The sequence below is a fragment of the Populus euphratica genome, unplaced genomic scaffold, assembly GCF_000495115.2.
Source record: "Populus euphratica unplaced genomic scaffold, PopEup_1.0 scaffold4.1, whole genome shotgun sequence".
Classification (NCBI taxonomy): domain Eukaryota; kingdom Viridiplantae; phylum Streptophyta; class Magnoliopsida; order Malpighiales; family Salicaceae; genus Populus; species Populus euphratica.
In genome coordinates, this window is record NW_011499859.1 from 1,700,254 (window position 1) to 1,717,940 (window position 17,687).

The 17,687-nt window shown below is 33.9% G+C and overlaps 2 protein-coding genes across 3 annotated transcripts; one reads left to right on the plus strand and one right to left on the minus strand.

Moving 5' to 3' along the window:
• Nucleotides 1-5,414: 5,414 nt before the first annotated feature.
• On the plus strand, nucleotides 5,415-9,576 carry LOC105124317 (uncharacterized). Of its 2 annotated transcripts, XM_011024284.1 has the most exons (3): nucleotides 5,415-5,626; nucleotides 6,294-6,342; nucleotides 6,863-9,576. In XM_011024284.1, exon 3 carries the CDS (start codon nucleotides 7,169-7,171, stop codon nucleotides 9,212-9,214), a length of 2,046 nt encoding a protein of 681 aa, XP_011022586.1. In that variant the 5' UTR covers nucleotides 5,415-5,626; nucleotides 6,294-6,342; nucleotides 6,863-7,168; the 3' UTR covers nucleotides 9,215-9,576. The 2 variants fall into 2 exon arrangements, with proteins under 2 accessions (XP_011022586.1, XP_011022585.1); XM_011024283.1 differs by lacking the exon at nucleotides 6,294-6,342.
• A 3,459-nt stretch (nucleotides 9,577-13,035) lies between these two features.
• Nucleotides 13,036-16,691, minus strand: LOC105124318 (aluminum-activated malate transporter 9-like). The gene is made up of 6 exons (XM_011024285.1): nucleotides 16,049-16,691; nucleotides 15,584-15,724; nucleotides 15,222-15,491; nucleotides 14,949-15,088; nucleotides 14,707-14,853; nucleotides 13,036-13,862 (listed from the first exon to the last, which is right to left on the minus strand). The coding sequence occupies exons 1-6, from the start codon at nucleotides 16,257-16,259 to the stop codon at nucleotides 13,230-13,232; spliced, it is 1,542 nt and encodes a 513-aa protein (XP_011022587.1). The 5' UTR covers nucleotides 16,260-16,691; the 3' UTR covers nucleotides 13,036-13,229.
• Nucleotides 16,692-17,687: the final 996 nt, after the last annotated feature.

The window sequence follows — 17,687 nt, forward strand, 5'->3', positions numbered from 1 at the left end:
CAGTCTTTAAGCAGATGCCCCATGTAAATGACCTTAAAAATCTGACACGGATAACCATGCAAATGCACTCAACAATAATAATTATAGTACCAGAGAGGCACAGAGTGTTATGCAGGGCTTTTGTTTGTCACGTGAAAATGGACTTTGCACGTGCAGTTAGAAACCGAATATTTAAGGGCATATTCTGTGTAGAGCCACTTTGAAAAGTATAAGCACTGCAATCTCAAATATATTTTTCATCAGAAAGCTTCGATGAAGGAGCATAATCGATCCTTCCCCACTAACCGTCCCTGTCGTGGCAACTTTAAAATGACGGGGCAAAGATGGCTTGGAAAGGGGGGGCAAATGACATTGTTGTTTGAACTTTTATAATTATACATTTCTCATTAATATAGTATTTGTTTTTATGTTCAAAAAATTTTTTTAAAAAAATTAATGTTTTTATATTTTTTTTATTGTTTTGATATACTAATATCAAAAATATAAATTTTTAAAAAAAATATTATTTTAGCTCGTTTCTAAATAAAAAGATATTTTTAAAATTAACTGCAATAATAATTTTAAACACTATTAAAATATATAATCAAGCAATTTATGGTGAATGAAAAATAAATATCGGTATCTTATAAGTTATTTTTTTATTTAAAGAAAAAAATAAATACAAAAAAAATAAATTATAAATAAAAATATTCTTATTATTATTTTTTATGAGTTGTGAGTTTTATATTTTTTTTCTTTTAATTATAGCAGCCTATTTGTTTAGGATGAAGCCAATAAATAACAACTAGGATGTCGTTATCTCTATCCAAAGGTGAAGGGAGAAAGTAACTAATAAGATGTCATTAACTTTTTTTTAATATCAATTTTTTCATATATAATATACTTAATTATAATTATTGATAAAGATTAATTGTTTATAAATCCCATATGATTGAATAAATGTACCCAGTATAAATTTATTTGCTTACACTATTTTTGGTATAATTAAAATGAACAAATTAATCTAATTTCAGAACATATATACGAGTTGCTTCAAGAATATTAACTTGCTGTATTAGTTCCTGCTCGCGGTATGGGCTAAGATTTCACTAGGGTATCGAATTCTTTGACTTTATTTGTTGTGATAGTATAGTATAATACGTGGCATTTCAATTTACCTTCTTTTTTAAATAAATAAAAAAATCTGAGCACCGCTGCTTTTTACGTTTCCTGTTTCTGGGTGATAAGCTCTCTGTTTTGCGCTTCGAGATTGAATGAATCTTATCTTTCTCGAGACAGAACTGGAGAAAAACGAAGTAGCTTTGAAGACATGATTGCCGAACCCCGCTCTTTGCTCAGCAAGCACCACGTGCGCATGATCGGTTGCGTAACCTTTTTTTCTTTCTCCTCTCGCCCTTGCAGAATAAATATTGAGTGCATTCCAAAAACATTCGATCTCAACCCGTACACATTTATAGTAGCTAGTTATTGACTCCTTTACAGCTAACTTTCTGCTACAGTTCAGGTAAAATAAAAATTTGAACGTGAAAAATATTTCAAGATCGCATAGAGTTATTAAATATTATTATAAAATCTAGGCTACTTATCCCGCTCGAGTTTAAAAACTAAACAGTATAAAATTTGTCGTGATATGTTTAATTGATTTGTGTATTGTAAAAAAGAAAATAATAATAAAAATCAATTTAAAATCAATTAATATTAAATAATACTAGATAAAAACAATGAACTTCCTATCAAGGTATATAATTGAAATAATTTAATTAAAAATAAAAATAATTATAAAGTTTTTTAAAAAATATGCTGGCTTTTTAAATTCATGACTTAAGTTGTTAAATTTGAAATATCTGGTTTAGAAAAATCATGAAAACCATTTATCACAAAAATAAATATTAAAAGATAATTTTTTTAAAATATAATCATACAATTTTTTTTATAAATAATAATTAAAAAATAAAAATAAAAATAAAAATTATTATCACCAAAAGATCTGAATATGAAACAACAATAACAATGAGCATCATGGTATATTTTCTGGGATAAAAGAGAGAAAAAAAAAATCATTGATGATACATAATTTATATTTAAAGAATATAAACTGTCTATAATAATAAAAAAAAAGAGATAACAAGATATAAACTAAGATGAGAAAAATTTATTTTTAATTATTAGAAACAGCTATAAGAGCCACCCAAAATGCACGACAACTCTAACATAATATAATTTTTTAAATATAAAATTATTATTTTAATAGTAAATTAAATTAGTATCTTCAACCAAACTTCCAACTAGCAAAAAAAATTGAAGTGAAAAGATCAAATACCCCTTAAAGAAAGAATTCAATGTTCTAAATCTGAGGGCATATATGTAATTCTATCATGAAAAACAAAAATACTTAAATGCTCCCATTCTTGACCTTTTTTTTTTTTTGTTACTTGTGGGGGTATTTTGGTTATTTTATTTTATATTAAAACATTAAATATATAAAAATACCTCAAATAAATCATTAACAATCAATGTAACTTGTGAAAGTATCAAAATAACCTGGGTCTCAAAACATATATATATATATATAACAAAATAATAAATATATTGTAGTGGTGAATAAAAAATATAAGAAAAGATATAAAGATTCCTCGTTTATGTTTTAGTTGTTTTTTTAATGTTACAAGAAAGATGAAGTCATGTTTAATATTCTATCACAGGACATTAATTTATCCGTTTCATCAAATGAAGGGCTAACTTTGACTACCTCTTCAGGTGCAGATAAGTTCAATTTCTAGCATTTGTTAAGAATTGAGCACGTAATCTCCTGATATAAATTAAAAAAATCAGCGGCGATGAGTTGGAAAGTCATCGGTAATTAAAAATAAATAAACATCGAGTGACAGCGATGGTGGTTTTTCTACCCTTTAAAATGAAGTCTTCGTACACTTTTAGGGTGGTTGGACGCTATGTATTAAATATAGGCTACGGAGAAGAAGCAAGGAAAAATCTATTTTTTTCCCCAATATTTCTTCTGTTTCTTTTGGTTTCCCGGAGGAGGCAACGGTTACGAGCCACTGCCGACGACGAGCAAACAACCATACTACAAACAAGTCCCCCAAGCTTGTAAATAACTGCAATCGAGTTTCAGAAGTTCAGACCTGACACGGCGCTCGTAGCGCACAGAATATACATTATTTATTTTCATTTATTATCAACAACTGATCTAGGATTAAAAAACTAATATATGATTAGTAAAAGCAACGTGGTTGACTTATGTGAATGTCATCATCTCTGGTAAAAAAAAGAAAAGTTAATGACATGATCAACAATACCTTTTACATAACCCTTTTATATCCATGATTAAAATAAATAAACCATGCATGCTTAATATTATTAATTTATATATAGATATGAGCTGTGGGAAAATATTTTACATTGATTAAAAATAAAATAAAAATTTACATGTATAACATATCGGTTTATGTTTTAAATAAAAAATGATATTCGTTCATGTATGTCCATGCAAGCCCATGTATGAATCCAATTAAATCTTTAATGCATATCTTCCTGATAATTGGAAGCGGAATTGATGGCTCAAATGCAATTTTTGTGACAATTTAACGAGTGTTTTCATTAGTAATGGTTTATGCTTGATTATAATAAGTACATAAACAATGTGAATTTAAGCTAAAAAAATTTAAAAAATCATGAAACTGTACCGCAACTCTAAACAACCCCTTCAATGGGGATAGGATTAAAATTCGAGGTTGAGATTTATTAAGGTGTGTGTGTGTATGTTCTATGAAAATAAAATATCATGTTAGATGAGAATAAAAAAATGAAATACTTATACTTAAGATATAAATCAATAGAAAATTAGAGGTGATGCTAATTTACATACATAATTCGTCAAATGATTCCTTGTTATATACTTTCCCAGTAAATATTATTTTTTATTTTTATATTTGTGATTATTAAAGAACCTCGATTATTTAATTAAGCAAGACGGGCGAGCTTGAACCTGCAGGCAGGAAACAGCACGAGTAATTCGTCAACTCAATTAACTTCTATAGTTAGGTAACAAGTGCATGCAGAGTTGCTTTGCATGTGATGGTTTTGAAAACTTAGAGGCTTAAATGAAATTATACATTTAGTTGTGAGACTTGCTTGTAGTTTTCCCGATAAAATAAAATAAACGTCTGTCTCGTTGACGTGTCGGAGGAAGAAGGGTGGGACCCATTTTTGGAAGGTCTCGGCATCGTATCGCCAGCGCTACGTAAATTGACTAGCCTTGATTAGTTCCCCCGCAGGGTTTTTTTTTTTTTTTTTTCACCTTTCAGTTCATTATGCTCGGATTGACTGTTAAACCCATAAAATGATAATTCTATAAAAAATTAATTAAAATAATTTACACACTAAATGTTATTTTTTCCCACTATAAATAGGTTTGTAGAGATTTCTAAAATGTTTTTCTATGTGTTTTCTGGTAAAAAAAGGTATAAAAGTAGAATTTGTTAGGTTAAAGATGATCATATGAAATATTATTTTTGCCCGTCAAAGATGGTAAAAAATGTATTAGCAAGTGACTTATTATTTGTCCTTGAAGACAACTCATCATTTAGTTTTGTGCTTACTAAATGGGTGAACTACACTTCATTTGCATATACAGCCAAGAATTAAAAAAAAGCAGGTGCGCTTCTTGGTATTGTAGACTTACATAAGTCCAGCCAAACAACATAGAATATTAAAACTTGCTTTTGCGTTTATGACAAATTGTTATTTAAAAAATATATATTAAAAAGAATGTAAAAGAAAAAAAGAAGTACATTAATAAGATAAATAAATTCTGAATAAAACGATATTCTGTATCATTCACTTATTTTTAAAACTTATTGTAATTGGTAAATTTTGATTCGATAAAGAACATTGAAGGAAAATAAAATAACATGAACCGGTAAACTACTAGTTAGCAATGGGACAACTTGGTATCATCTCTCATTTTCAAATTAAAGTGTATCAATATATACTTCCACATCGTTGCATCGTCGTCAAGGTTAAAACTTGATTATTTTTAATAAAAGATGACATAGTTTCTCATGTTTTATGATTTTTTAATATATAAAATTATCTGTAAACTATAACAGAAACATTAGACAAATTATACGTATTCATTAATATCAAATTAAATGTGACAAAAAAACGTCATAAATAAATACGGAAAGAAGATGCGGGGAAAATACCTGTCTGCAACAGTTAATATCCTTCAATACCAACTACTAAATTTATCTTTCCAAATAAATGCGAGGTAGTTTCCCCTTCTTTTTATAAAAAACAAAGCGAAAATGATTAATTTTAGATGGCATTAAATGAGAGGGGAAAAAAAAAAAACTAAAAGAAAATGACACGTGCGTTGTATTCACTTTAACACGTGCACCACCCCCACCACCTCTCCTTCTTTTCCTCAACTCGTTAACTGCACTCTCTTCGGTTCTTCGCGTCTCCCTATTTCCTCTCACTCTTCGCCTCCTCTTTTTTATCCCTTTATCCGCCGGTGCTTCCAAAATCCCTCAAAACCCCCTATCCTTCGATCCTTCCGCGCGATTTCCACCGTCGATTCCATTGAACCTAGTCAAATCTCGAGGTAATCGTAATAATCTCATCTCCTTAATTGACATCTTAATTTTGGATTTTGTTCTTTTTAATCGAAATTCTTGTGATTCACGGTCTGTTTGGTTGCTGAGAAACTGAAGGAAAGCATGGAAATTCGATGTTTTTCTGTGTCTTTTTATTTAGTCGAGATAAAGAAGTTCTTGCTTCAGGTAGTCAAAGAGTTCAGCTTTATCGATGGGGCTTTGTTTTCAATTTTTTGGATTTTTTAGCATCCAAATAGAGTTATTGTTTCTTTAGTTTTTAGCGGGGATGCTTGAGAATTGTAATCAAAGTTTCGTTTTTTCATTGGTTGTCTTGATGCCTTTTTAACAGCGAAGATTAATAACGTTTTTTGCGTGAACTGACAAAATCCTTTTCTTGTTTTATTATTAGATCTTAATTTAAAATCCATTCATGTGGTTATTTTTTTGGTTTTCCCATTGGGTTTTTGGATAGATATATGGATTAGGGCAAGGACCAATGTACTTGGTTTCATTTAGTGAAGCATATATGGATTCTTTGAACTGTTCTTCTGTTTTCATATGAATTGATATTTCTTTCTTTTGTTATGGCTTGTTCTTCAGCTTTGCCGCTATTTTATACCTGTTCAGTGTTAATTTTCTTACCGAATTCTGTTATTTTCCTTCCTATATCTGCTGGTGGCATCTGGTTGTTGCCTTCGGTCTCGCTTCTTGGGTTTTAAGAGAGGTTTGCTTAACTTCTCGAAGAACTTTTGTGTACTGCTATTTTGGTTGGCATTTCAGAAAATATGTTCAATTTGAGAGCAAATTCATGCCTTTCACTCCGAGTAGCCTTTGTGTTTTGACTGAATGGCTTATAATTGTTATGGCATTAGCTTCTTGTGTTATTTGCCTCACCATAAGAGTTCCTGATATTCCACTGGCTTGATGGATGTAAAGATTCTTGATGGGCATATTCGTGTGGATTTGGGAATATTTGCATTCATGAGCTCTGATGTTGATTCTTGTTACCTTATTAATGATGTATTTCAGGTTTTCTGTCAAAGGAACTTGCTTTGCTACATTGTATTTCTATTTTATTTTTTCTTTTGTTTCATTTTGCTGGGAGTAAAGTGTTGCTAGCTAGATGCAAACATTTCCCTTATCTCATGATCATTGATGATGATGAATCTGACAGCAATTACTTTTTGGTAACGCCTTAGCATATTTTGTTCTAACTTCTAACAATATGACTTCTTCTGAAACAGGATGGTTGACTGGCTCACTGTTATGAAGGAATCTAGCGTGCCCGGATTAATCCTCTTCTGTTACAACTGATCAGCCAACTTCTGGGTTAAACTACATTATAAGAAAATGGATCGTTGTGATACATCTGGATTCGTTAGTGGAGGTGGGACGATCCTTCAGAGACATCTAACCTTAGTTCTGTAGCTAAATTTTTTCAACACCTAACCTAGTTTTGTAGTTTATTTTAGTGACCCCAGAAGTCAGGTGTGCTGTTCATTAAGACTGGTATTAGGTTTGGAAATCACTCTAGGTTTAGCCATTACTTCATGGATAACAGGATCCGGAACCTGGGTTTCGCCGCTGATTACCCTTCAAATGCATTCAAGATTTTGGGCAGTTCATTGTCTGTTGGAGCAGCTGGCACCAAATACAGTGCTGATACTGTCTTGCGCCTTGACTCCCCAGGATCTTCAGTCCCATATGGCTTTTCTTCGAAGGGAATTAAGCGGAAGTGGAATTTGATTAATGGATCCATGGGCCAAAATGTTGGTTCTTCACTATCTCTTGGGCTTGGCCGCTCCTCAAGCTCTTCAGATAGTAAGGGGAGTTCAGCAACTGCTTGCACATCAATGTCTTCTGCCATAGAAACTGATGAAGAGTCCTCGATGGATCTTGACTTCTCTCTCCATCTTGGCAATGAGAAGATGTTGATCCCAAAGAAGCCTGCTCCTTCATATCTCAAGGGAATGGAGCCCAAGGTTGACTTGGAGTTGGGTCTCTCCACTGGTCCTTCTGAATCTGATGTTACGAGCATCCATCCACCCGCAAGTTCACTTGAATTTGGCTTTGATATGCCATTGGCTATGGGTGGAGCATCAAATGTGAATGAAGGATCGACATCATGTAGTTGGAAATCAGGGATTACATTGCTTCCATTGCAGATTTCCTCCAACAAAGAGGCAAGCTTCTTATTCAACCAGATTCCAAGAACTAGGGATCCTACTCCCTGTTTTCCAGACCACTCATCTAGTGTGATAACAACACCAAAAAGTTCAGTCACCTGTACTTCTGGGATAAGTCAGCAGCAACAGCCATATCAACGCGGCACTAGTTTAAAGTTATGTCAGGTTGAGGGTTGTGGAAAGGGTGCCAGAGGTGCTTCTGGCCGTTGTATTTCACATGGCGGAGGCCGAAGGTGTCGGAAAGCTGGTTGTCTCAAGGGAGCTGAGGGCCGAACAGTGTACTGCAAGGCCCATGGGGGTGGTCGCCGCTGTGAATTCCTTGGTTGCACAAAAAGTGCAGAAGGTCGCACAGATTTTTGTATTGCGCATGGCGGTGGCCGGAGATGCAGTCATGAGGGCTGCACTCGAGCTGCCAGGGGAAAATCTGGTCTGTGCATCCGACATGGTGGTGGTAAGAGGTGCCAGAAAGAGAATTGCACAAAGAGTGCAGAAGGCCTCTCTGGTCTTTGCATTTCGCATGGAGGTGGTCGTCGATGCCAATTCTTAGGATGCACCAAAGGAGCACAAGGGAGCACTATGTTCTGCAAGGCACATGGTGGGGGAAAACGCTGCACGGCTCCAGGATGCAGCAAGGGTGCTGAAGGGAGCACACCTTTTTGTAAAGGCCATGGAGGAGGGAAAAGATGTGCTTTCCAAGGTGGTGGGGTTTGTACTAAGAGTGTACATGGAGGGACCAACTTCTGTGTGGCACATGGAGGTGGAAAGAGGTGTGCTGTACCTGAGTGCACAAAAAGTGCAAGAGGACGGACACTTTTTTGTGTCCGCCATGGTGGTGGAAAAAGGTGCAAGTTTGAAGGATGTGGCAAAAGCGCACAAGGCAGCACCGATTACTGCAAGGCACATGGTGGAGGAAAGAGATGCTCTTGGGGTCATCCTGGATCAGAATATGGTAATCAACCTACTGGTCCTTGTAACTCATTCGCTAGGGGTAAGACAGGTCTCTGTGCACTTCACAGTGGCTTGGTGCAGGACAAGAGGGTTCATGGTGGTGTCACCTTGGGAACTATGGTCCAGGACCCCAAGATTAGCCAGTCTGAGAAGATGAAAGAAGTTGTCACTGCAGAGGACATGACCATTGATATTGTGAAGATGGGTACAGTTGCAGCGGCTTCAACAGGCAGAACTACTACTGATTTGAAACATTTTGGAGACTCGAGCACTCCTATATCTGTCAGAGAAGCAGGTCTGTCATCAATTCCGGTTTTTGTATCAGAAGGCAGGGTGCGTGGTGGCAGTTTGATGGCAATGATTGCTGGTGGTTTTGGTGTTGGCTCAAGCAGCAACCAAGTTGTAGCTGGAGATCCATCAGAGCCTAGAAAATCATATGTGATTCATCAGAACTGGATGTAAGATTACTTCTTTCCTTTGTGTTTGATTTCTTCTTAGCAATTGAAAGACTTTTTAGCTGTTTGAGCCCTTCATGTTTATTTGGTTTAGTCTGTTGGTGTTTGGAATTTGTTTCTCGTTCATTTGTCCAAATGGAGAGAACATGTAAGATCCTCGACACCTTTGTGTGGGAAAACCAAGTAGGTTTAGTCAGCATCAAGTCAGGTCTGGTGTTCTTTCTTGTAAATATTTGCATCTTTTCAGCAGGTTGTGGTGTACACAGGTTGTAGCCTGTAAGGTCGGTTAGTTTGCCAAACATTCTGGTGATAATAAATCCTTTAAGCAGAGTCATGTCACTGCTTCTGTGCTTCGGGTTTTGAATTTTATTGCTGGTTAGAACTGCTTAACTGTTAGCCTTTTTTTCAGTGCACAGCTTGCTATAATTCATCATCTGTTTGTGGATGCCCAACAGGTTGCATCTTACACGTTGAATTTCCTTTGTTGCTTTCCAATTTAATTCTCTGAATTAGAAATTGAGTGAATTTTATTGGGATGGTAAGGCTTTGAACAAATCAGGAAACGGTTTCCTTCAAAGTTGATTTTTTTTTAAAAAAAAATTGATATTTTGGTTAAAGCTTTGGGAAAACAACACAAGTTGAAAAGGTATATGAGAAATATCTCACTTTGAACCCAATCACTATTAAGAATATTGGTTTTGTACGTCAATTGTGGTTGTTTTTTAAATTACATATCTTATGAAATTGAAAATTTAATTTCATAAATTCAACAATGAAGAAAGAGAAGATAAGTTGATTGGTTAGAGAAATAAGAGGAGAAAAAGAAGGTAAACAAAGTACGTGATACACTTGAGATTTGTTTTTGACACATCTAGATGATTTTGAATAGAACTTGATAGATAATCAAATAGTAAAAAGATGAAATTTAAAATTCAATGACGAAGAAAGAGAAAAGATAAGTTTAAGTTGATGAGTTAGGGGAGAGGAGAAAAGGAAGGTAAAGGAAGTAGTGACATGCTAAAATTTTGTTTTTGACACAGATAGATAGTTTTGATGAGATGATTCTAAAGATATTTTGATAGTAAATCACAAACTCTTAAATCGTCTTAACCCTAAATTAATTCAAATAAAACCTATAACCCTTAACCCTTAATTAATTATATTATTGTTTAATAATCTTTTAAGATGTGTTTAAAATTATTTTATTGTGATTTTTTTAACAGTATTGAGTATGCTGAAAACAAAGCTCTACTATGTTATCATGACTCATTTTTTCTTTGCTTTCTATTTCTTTCTTCTATCATATCATTTTATCTTTTTTGTTTAGTCATTGAATTTTAAATCTCATCTTTTCATCATTAAATTTTTATAAATTTTTATGTTAACTTTTTTTACATGTTAATTAAATCGATTTTTCATAAAATTTTGAGTTATTTTTTGGGTACGTGCTAATTATTTTATATAAAATATACATTTTAGAAAACATGGCATTAGCGTTTGTTTTAAAATGTGATTTTTCAAGCATTTTTTTAATATATATTATTTCTCTAAAACGTGTTGCTCGGTAAAATACCCCTTAAAGTTGGATGCGGTACGTGATCGGTGGATGAACAATGTCTTATATTCCTGAAATGAGACAGTAACAGAAGGGCTTAAGAAATAATGATATCTGATGCAGACAACAGGCTTTGATATCTCTGAGAACTAGCAAACGTGAAAACTCTCGGATGTTTTTGCTTTATCTCCTAGGTGCTTTTTTAAAGTTTCTGTAATTTGAAAAAAAAATATTAAATTAATATTTTCTTAGTATTTATATGATTTTAATTTGCTGATGTTAAAATTAAAATAAAATTTTTAATGTATTTTTAAATAAAAAACTATTTTAAAAATACTTCCATCACAATTCCAAAAACATAAAATTATAAAATTCTCGGCAGTTGATTCTTGCTGCCAGATTGATCATTCAAGGACCCCTAATTTTGTGTTTAGAGTAGGAATGCACATCAGCCAAAATACATGTGGGATAATAGTTTAAGGTTGTACAAAAATAGGAATTAATTCTTAAGAATACAAATAAAATTAAAGGTAGAAATATATCAAAAACACATAAAAAGAAACAATTGGGCCAGGTTATATTAGGCCTAGGTAGTGAGACGTTGGGGCTCAACGAGCCTGGCCCATATGAGTGCAACTGGGATAGAGAAGCATGTTCCCAGCGCTTCAAAATTTAGGAAAAAAGAAGAGCGCCTCACGTTGCATGCTCCCAGGCAGGGCGTCGTCTAACTCCAATCAACTATTTGGTGGTAGACACTATTTTCCATTGTGCTATAATCATTTTTTTTTTGTTTTCTTTTTAATTTTTAATTTTTTGAAAAGTAAAAGGAACCATGCCAGCCCTATTAGCTTATAAAATCCGTGTTTAGCTTATAAAATCCGTGTTGTGGGCCATTTAATAAGAAACATTAAATATAAAAAAATTACTAAGATAAATTTTTAACAAATAAAATTTTTAAAAAATTAATTACATAAAAGATTCAAAAATATAATTATTAAAAATAAAAAAAACATGAGCTTATCCAAATTAACTCGTTAAACTATCAGGCTAAATCGTAAAATTGAAACATCTTAAAAACAAGTCTATATATATATATATATATATAAATTAATATCAAATAATAAGATTGAAAAAAAAATAAGTAAAAAAAAAAATATAAACCTGTGTTAGTTTATAAAATTTATGACCCGAATTATTTTATCAAAAGTATCAAATCTAAAAATACCAAGAAGTTCATATATATTTTAATAAATTAAACAAAAAATGATCAAATTAAAAAAAAATTAATTAAAAAATAAGATTTTAAAAAAAAAATTAATTAAAAAATAAAAAAAAATAAGAAGATGAGTAATTTTGAATTGAAGGGCCAGATTAAAAAAAAACAATAATTTCACAAAAAAATTAAAAGAAAGAACCATAAAAAAATGAGCACGAAATTTAAAAAGAATTAACAATTTTTAGGAAGAAAACACCACAAGAAATCAAATAACACGATAAAAAAAAAACATTTTCATCATCGAAGTGTCAGCTTTTTTTTACCCGCTTCCATGTGTTCAACATGCACCTATTATGTTTTAACTTTAAATATTTTTAATTATTATAAAAAACTAATTTACCTCTCTACTCATCTAATCATAAAAAAAAAAAAAACATACATGAGAATACAAAAATGCCTCCAAAACAAGTTTAAATTAATTTTGACACTAAGGATAATTTAGCAAATTCATTGTGCTAAAAATGTAAAATCTAAAAAAGAAGCTTCTAGCAGTCAATTATCTCATTTTTTCTTTTAAGAAGAGTGATGGTATTTTATTATTCTAAGAAAGTTAAAAAGATCTTGGTACCTCAATCAAAATGAGAGAAAAAAAAAAATTACCCCTTAAAAAGTCTCCTTGGCTGATTTACTTGGAGGTGAAGTGTCAATTCACTATCTAAATGCATAGTAAACTCTCTGTACGATTATTTCCCCGCTTGTGTTGTTAATCAGCGAGGTGGTTTTGAGTAGTGTTTGCTATATATCAAGGAAGATAATACCTGAAACAGAACTTTCTTCGTACCCTAAAAAACCCAAATACGACGGACACGAATGTTTCCCTGTAGGTCTTTGCTCTTAAAATGCATGTACAGGAAGGAATAACGAAGCTATCTGATGTCTTGGTCAAGGTTCAGATCAATGCATTGGCATCGACCCTCTTCCTTTCTCTGTTGCAAGAAAAACCACAAGTAATGCCGCTGTTCGTGCTTTAGAGATTCTTATAAACTGAAAAAAGAAATGAAAAAAACTTGACTATATACGAGACTTTTTTTTATATTATTATTATTGTTATTATTTATCTCAGGTGCTTACAAGTTAATTACAACACCTTTTAAAGCCCATATTTTCCCTCTCTTTCCCTCTTTTAATTATGCAATTTTTCTTTTCTAGTTGGATAGTAATGATACGTATCAAATTCTGTATATGTTCCAGCTATACACCCTCATAATTGAACTTGGCCATTTTTGAAAGCTCATCAACCGCTTCAACCAAGTGATCAAGCCTAGCGACAAACTCAATGAGTAAGGAAGTAAAATTGGCAAGTGACAATGCTGCAGTGCCCTCTAATGCTCTCATTCTTGGCAAAAATTCCATACTAAGACCCCCTTCTTCTTCTTCAAAAGCCTCAACTTCCCTTGAAGGCCACGAATGCAGTCTTCTTGACTGCTTCCTCATCATCTCATGATAGGACTCTGTCTGTTGTGGAGGAGTACCTGAAGGCGCATTTTGGTTTGTCTGATTCGAGTTGTTTTCTGCACCGCTGCTGTCAAACTCAGTTAAGAGATTTGAGGGATCATAGAGGGTGGTTGAAAAGGCATGAGAGAGCTTAGTGAGTGGTTTGGAAGAGTTGTCAGGAGGATCAAAATTAGATGTTAGGAGATAAGAGTGCATGTCTATGGCTCGTTGCAGTCGCTCCGTTGAGCCATGAAGTTTCTTTAGCAGTGAAGTTTTGAGGCTTCGCTTCATGTCACCAATGTCTTTGCCCAAGCTTCTCACTAGTTTTGCAGCGTGTGTTGCTGCTTCGTGAATCTCTGAATGGAATGTGAGCCGGAGGTTATAAGGTGCCTACAGATAAAAATGCAACATCGAAACTAGTCATGTTCGGGATATTTTGTAAAAAAAAAAAGAGTTCAATATTATTTCCATTGCTTACAAACTAACTTCTCATTCTTACTCCTCTTGTCAAATTGATATTAACTTCTTTCTCTGAAAATCAACTACAGGTCACGCGACTATGATTTCTAATTGGTTGACCAACTTGCTAGTTAGTTTCCATACCTCAGATACCTATGCAGTTTCCCATTGAATCAATTGCTTTGATTCTGAAAATCTGAGTTACTTCGCAACATGGCCATGCCATGGATCTGCTTCCCCAGTGGACTAACGATCCCACCCCACCCCCCTTTTATGCATATAAAAATTGAATTGTAAATGAATAAATATTTCGTATGGTAGACCATATTGTTATGTTAACATGAACAACTATGAACCAAGTCATAGGAATCTTTGTATGATTGTTATTGAGGGAACAAGGCAATTGATATGAGACAAAGAACAAAGAATAAACGAACATAAATTTATCATTTGTGTGTTATCTCTCAGCGTGTCATATTCTTATGCCATCGGCCCTTAATGGAAGCCAATCGAAAGAACAAATACTTCTTATTGTTCTTCTTCGTGATCTGGTTAATAGTCCTATTAAGTATTCTTGTGTCGAAAAGAAATCTAACGAAGGTAAGCTTTGGAAGATTCCCTTGTTGCAGGCATAATTGTACGCAGTTGCTAAAGAGGAATGTGAATATCCCATCTGAAAATATATTTGTGCGCACACCTTAACAAGCAACAATGAAGTTGCCCGCTGGATGAACATGCGTGGATATAAACAGAGAAAAGTAAGAAAGGAAAATACCTGAATCTCAGAATGTAAAACACCATGAAGTGCCATGACCTCATAAGCACAATATCGTAGAACCGCTCCAACTTTAACGTACTCTGACCATGGATAGAAGAAGTGCTGAAACCTGCCATGCGGTGGCTCCCATTTTGCCGAGATAGCCTTGCAAATGAAGCCAGCAAAAACCATGGTTATTGTTGATATTTACATATCAAAATAAGCTAAAATTGACGGAAAAATTGTTAGCAAGTATGCACCAAGGATTCAAGTTTTGCTGAGGAATTCAGGGTACTTGTACATCTCCTGTAATTTGGCTCATCTGGAAATTCATCCATAAAAGTCTTGGAAAACTCTGGATGATCTAGCCCATCGTCTTCTAAATATCTCTTCACGCATTCTAAAATTTTGAAAATGAGTACAGACATTAGTTCCTATCTATTGTTTGTTCCTCCTTACATATAAATATAAAGTATATATCCTTGCTTGTGTCGGGCCCGTAGGCTGAAAATAAACCTGCCTGATTACCTCACCTTCAAGAGAGTCAGCTACTGAGTCAAAGCTATTGACAAGTTCCTTGTGCAATTGCTCCCCAGCCCATATAGGAAAAACAAGAACATTCACTAGGACCGCTACAAACCCTCCAATGGCAATAGAGTACAGTCGATCCATCGCAGTTCTTATTGGATTCCCCATCCGATACCCAGAGACTATGATCAAGCAGTAGGTAAAGAGTATCACCCTGAACCCATTCTCATATGGCACAAGTGATGGCCATAATTTCATGAATGATGCAATAGCCCCTGCAGATAATATTGCATATAAATTTCTTTGACATAGACCGACTTAATCTCATTCTTTAGTTCCTAATATTTAAAAAATTTAGAAGCTATACCAATCAAAAAGATGCTAATGCCAATTATGATAGGCTCGGAGACCCGGCCAGACTGAAGAGCTAACTGGGCAACTGCGATACCCAATATTCCTGCAAGCAAGCTTCCAAGAGCTCGGTTGAATCCTCGATTAAAAGTTGCACCTTGAGAAAACAACATCCGCATCTATCAGGGAATTGTGCGTTAAATTTTTGCAACTTCTGTTTTTACTCAGTTTCGATATAGCACAAAAAATAATGGCTTTTTACATGTGAGCATGCAAAGATAAACATGAACATGCATATGGGCGGAGCCAGGAAGTTTTTGTGGGGGGCAAGATTAGGAAAAAAATTTCTAGGGGTGCCAAAACTTAAATTCTACTGGTTATGGCCCTAAAATTATAAATTGTTTAATAAGGAGCCATGAATTTTTTTTACCCGGTCCCCTGACTCCGCCACATATTCAGATAATTGTAAGCGTGTACTTACCAACTGTGTCTTCGAACATGATAGAAACAGTGAGGATGGACCAGATGATATTGGTGCCAAGTATATGAAAAGGTGCTCGTAATAGTACAAGGAAAGACACTAGAAGAACAGCTAGGCCAACTTTGAATGCGAATTTTACTCTGTTGCTATCTTCTTTGGCAAAATCCCATACACTCCATAACCAAGCTTTACAGGAGGAGAAGGGTCCCATACTTAAAAGTTGCTGGTATCAGGCTACTTGGATTAGGTAGCTGCTGGTGGATTGTTGGTCTCAATGCTGACCTTTTTGCCATTCATTCTCCAATCAAGAATCACAAACTCTTCTAAATCACTAGGCCTAGTGTGCTTTGTATTTCCTGTACTGTAACTCGAGGTCCTGTTGTATTTCCCAAGAAAAAGACTTAAACTGGGTAAAAATTTCGAAGCAAAGCAGGGTTCTGATGAGAATGATGACCTCATAAGAACACTGGTACTTGATGTTGCTTGATACAAATTGTTTTATGAGAAGGGGAGAGCAATTTAAAGGGTTAAGGATGCAAACCAAGTCGAGGTGCAACTAGGGAAGAGAGTATGTCTTAGTCATGATATGATATATAGAGAAAAAAGAATAATACCGAAATGATAGAAGAGAAGATGAAAACTCAGGGTAAAGATGCTTAACTTCAATAATGGAAGGGGAATTAGAATCTTAAAATTGCATGGTCATGCAATTTCAGTCGCCAAACACGTCTGCTCTTTCATTATATCACACTGTGGGAGATTTTGTCGTAGCGATTGTGACGTGGTAGATCGGTGATGGTGGTGGCAACAGTGACTAATATATAAAAAGGCCACTAAAAAATGTATTACGTCAACAGTGTAATACTTTCATAAATCTGGCATTCAAAAATATACGTGCATTTTGCATTATGCTAAATGATGTTTTTTTCTTTTGTTATCTGGTATTTATAAATTAATTTCCTGTTTCCTGCATATGAGGAAAAAATTGAATTTTCTAGCTTCACACTTCTCTGACAGGAACAGATGCATTTCTAGGTTGTCAATCCAGTCCACCAGCCAAAACTAGCAGGATGGATAAGGATGGATAAAACCTGAACCAGTAAGATTATTTGTATGATGATAAGGATGCTTGCAAAACTCAAAATCTTAACTAGAAGCATAATATTACTTGACATCACATCCTCAAAGACATCCTATATATGATACATAAGCATGGCTCTAGCAGATTTCAAATACATCGACAAAGTATCCAACTTTTATTCATCAAAAAGAACAAAATTGGTCATCTGACAAATTTCAGATGGATAAATGATCTTGATTTTCTTATGTGACAGATTCTGTTCATTTGGTTATGGTAATTCTCATAAACTTGATCGTTAAAATTTCCATAAAAGCAACGGATAGAGAGGCTTAAAATATTTAGAACAAACTGGTGGGAATCCTTATGTGTAGATACCTTTTTTCTTCATGTGGGAATATAACTAGGACAACTAGCTCCAATAATTGTTTTCCATGAACAAGTTGTTCAATTCCAGTTCCTCTTTCTTCTGTTAACATAATATGTTCTTTCTTTGCTCTAAAAATTAACTCCGAAGGCATCAGTTTATTACATCAGGAATTTAGTTATGCTATTATTCTT

What these genes read in the sequence shown, in the direction of transcription:
- LOC105124317 (XM_011024284.1), top strand. Translation starts at nt 7,169, where the DNA reads ATGGATAACAGGATCCGGAACCTGGGTTTCGCCGCTGATTACCCTTCA.
- LOC105124318 (XM_011024285.1), bottom strand. Translation starts at nt 16,259, where the DNA reads ATGGGACCCTTCTCCTCCTGTAAAGCTTGGTTATGGAGTGTATGGGAT. An exon ending in CATGTTCGAAGACACAGTTG is followed by an intron (nt 15,725 to 16,048) that starts GTAAGTACACGC and finishes TGTTTTCTCAAG; the next exon opens with GTGCAACTTTTAATCGAGGA. An exon ending in AGTAGCTGACTCTCTTGAAG is followed by an intron (nt 15,089 to 15,221) that starts GTGAGGTAATCA and finishes TCAAAATTTTAG; the next exon opens with AATGCGTGAAGAGATATTTA.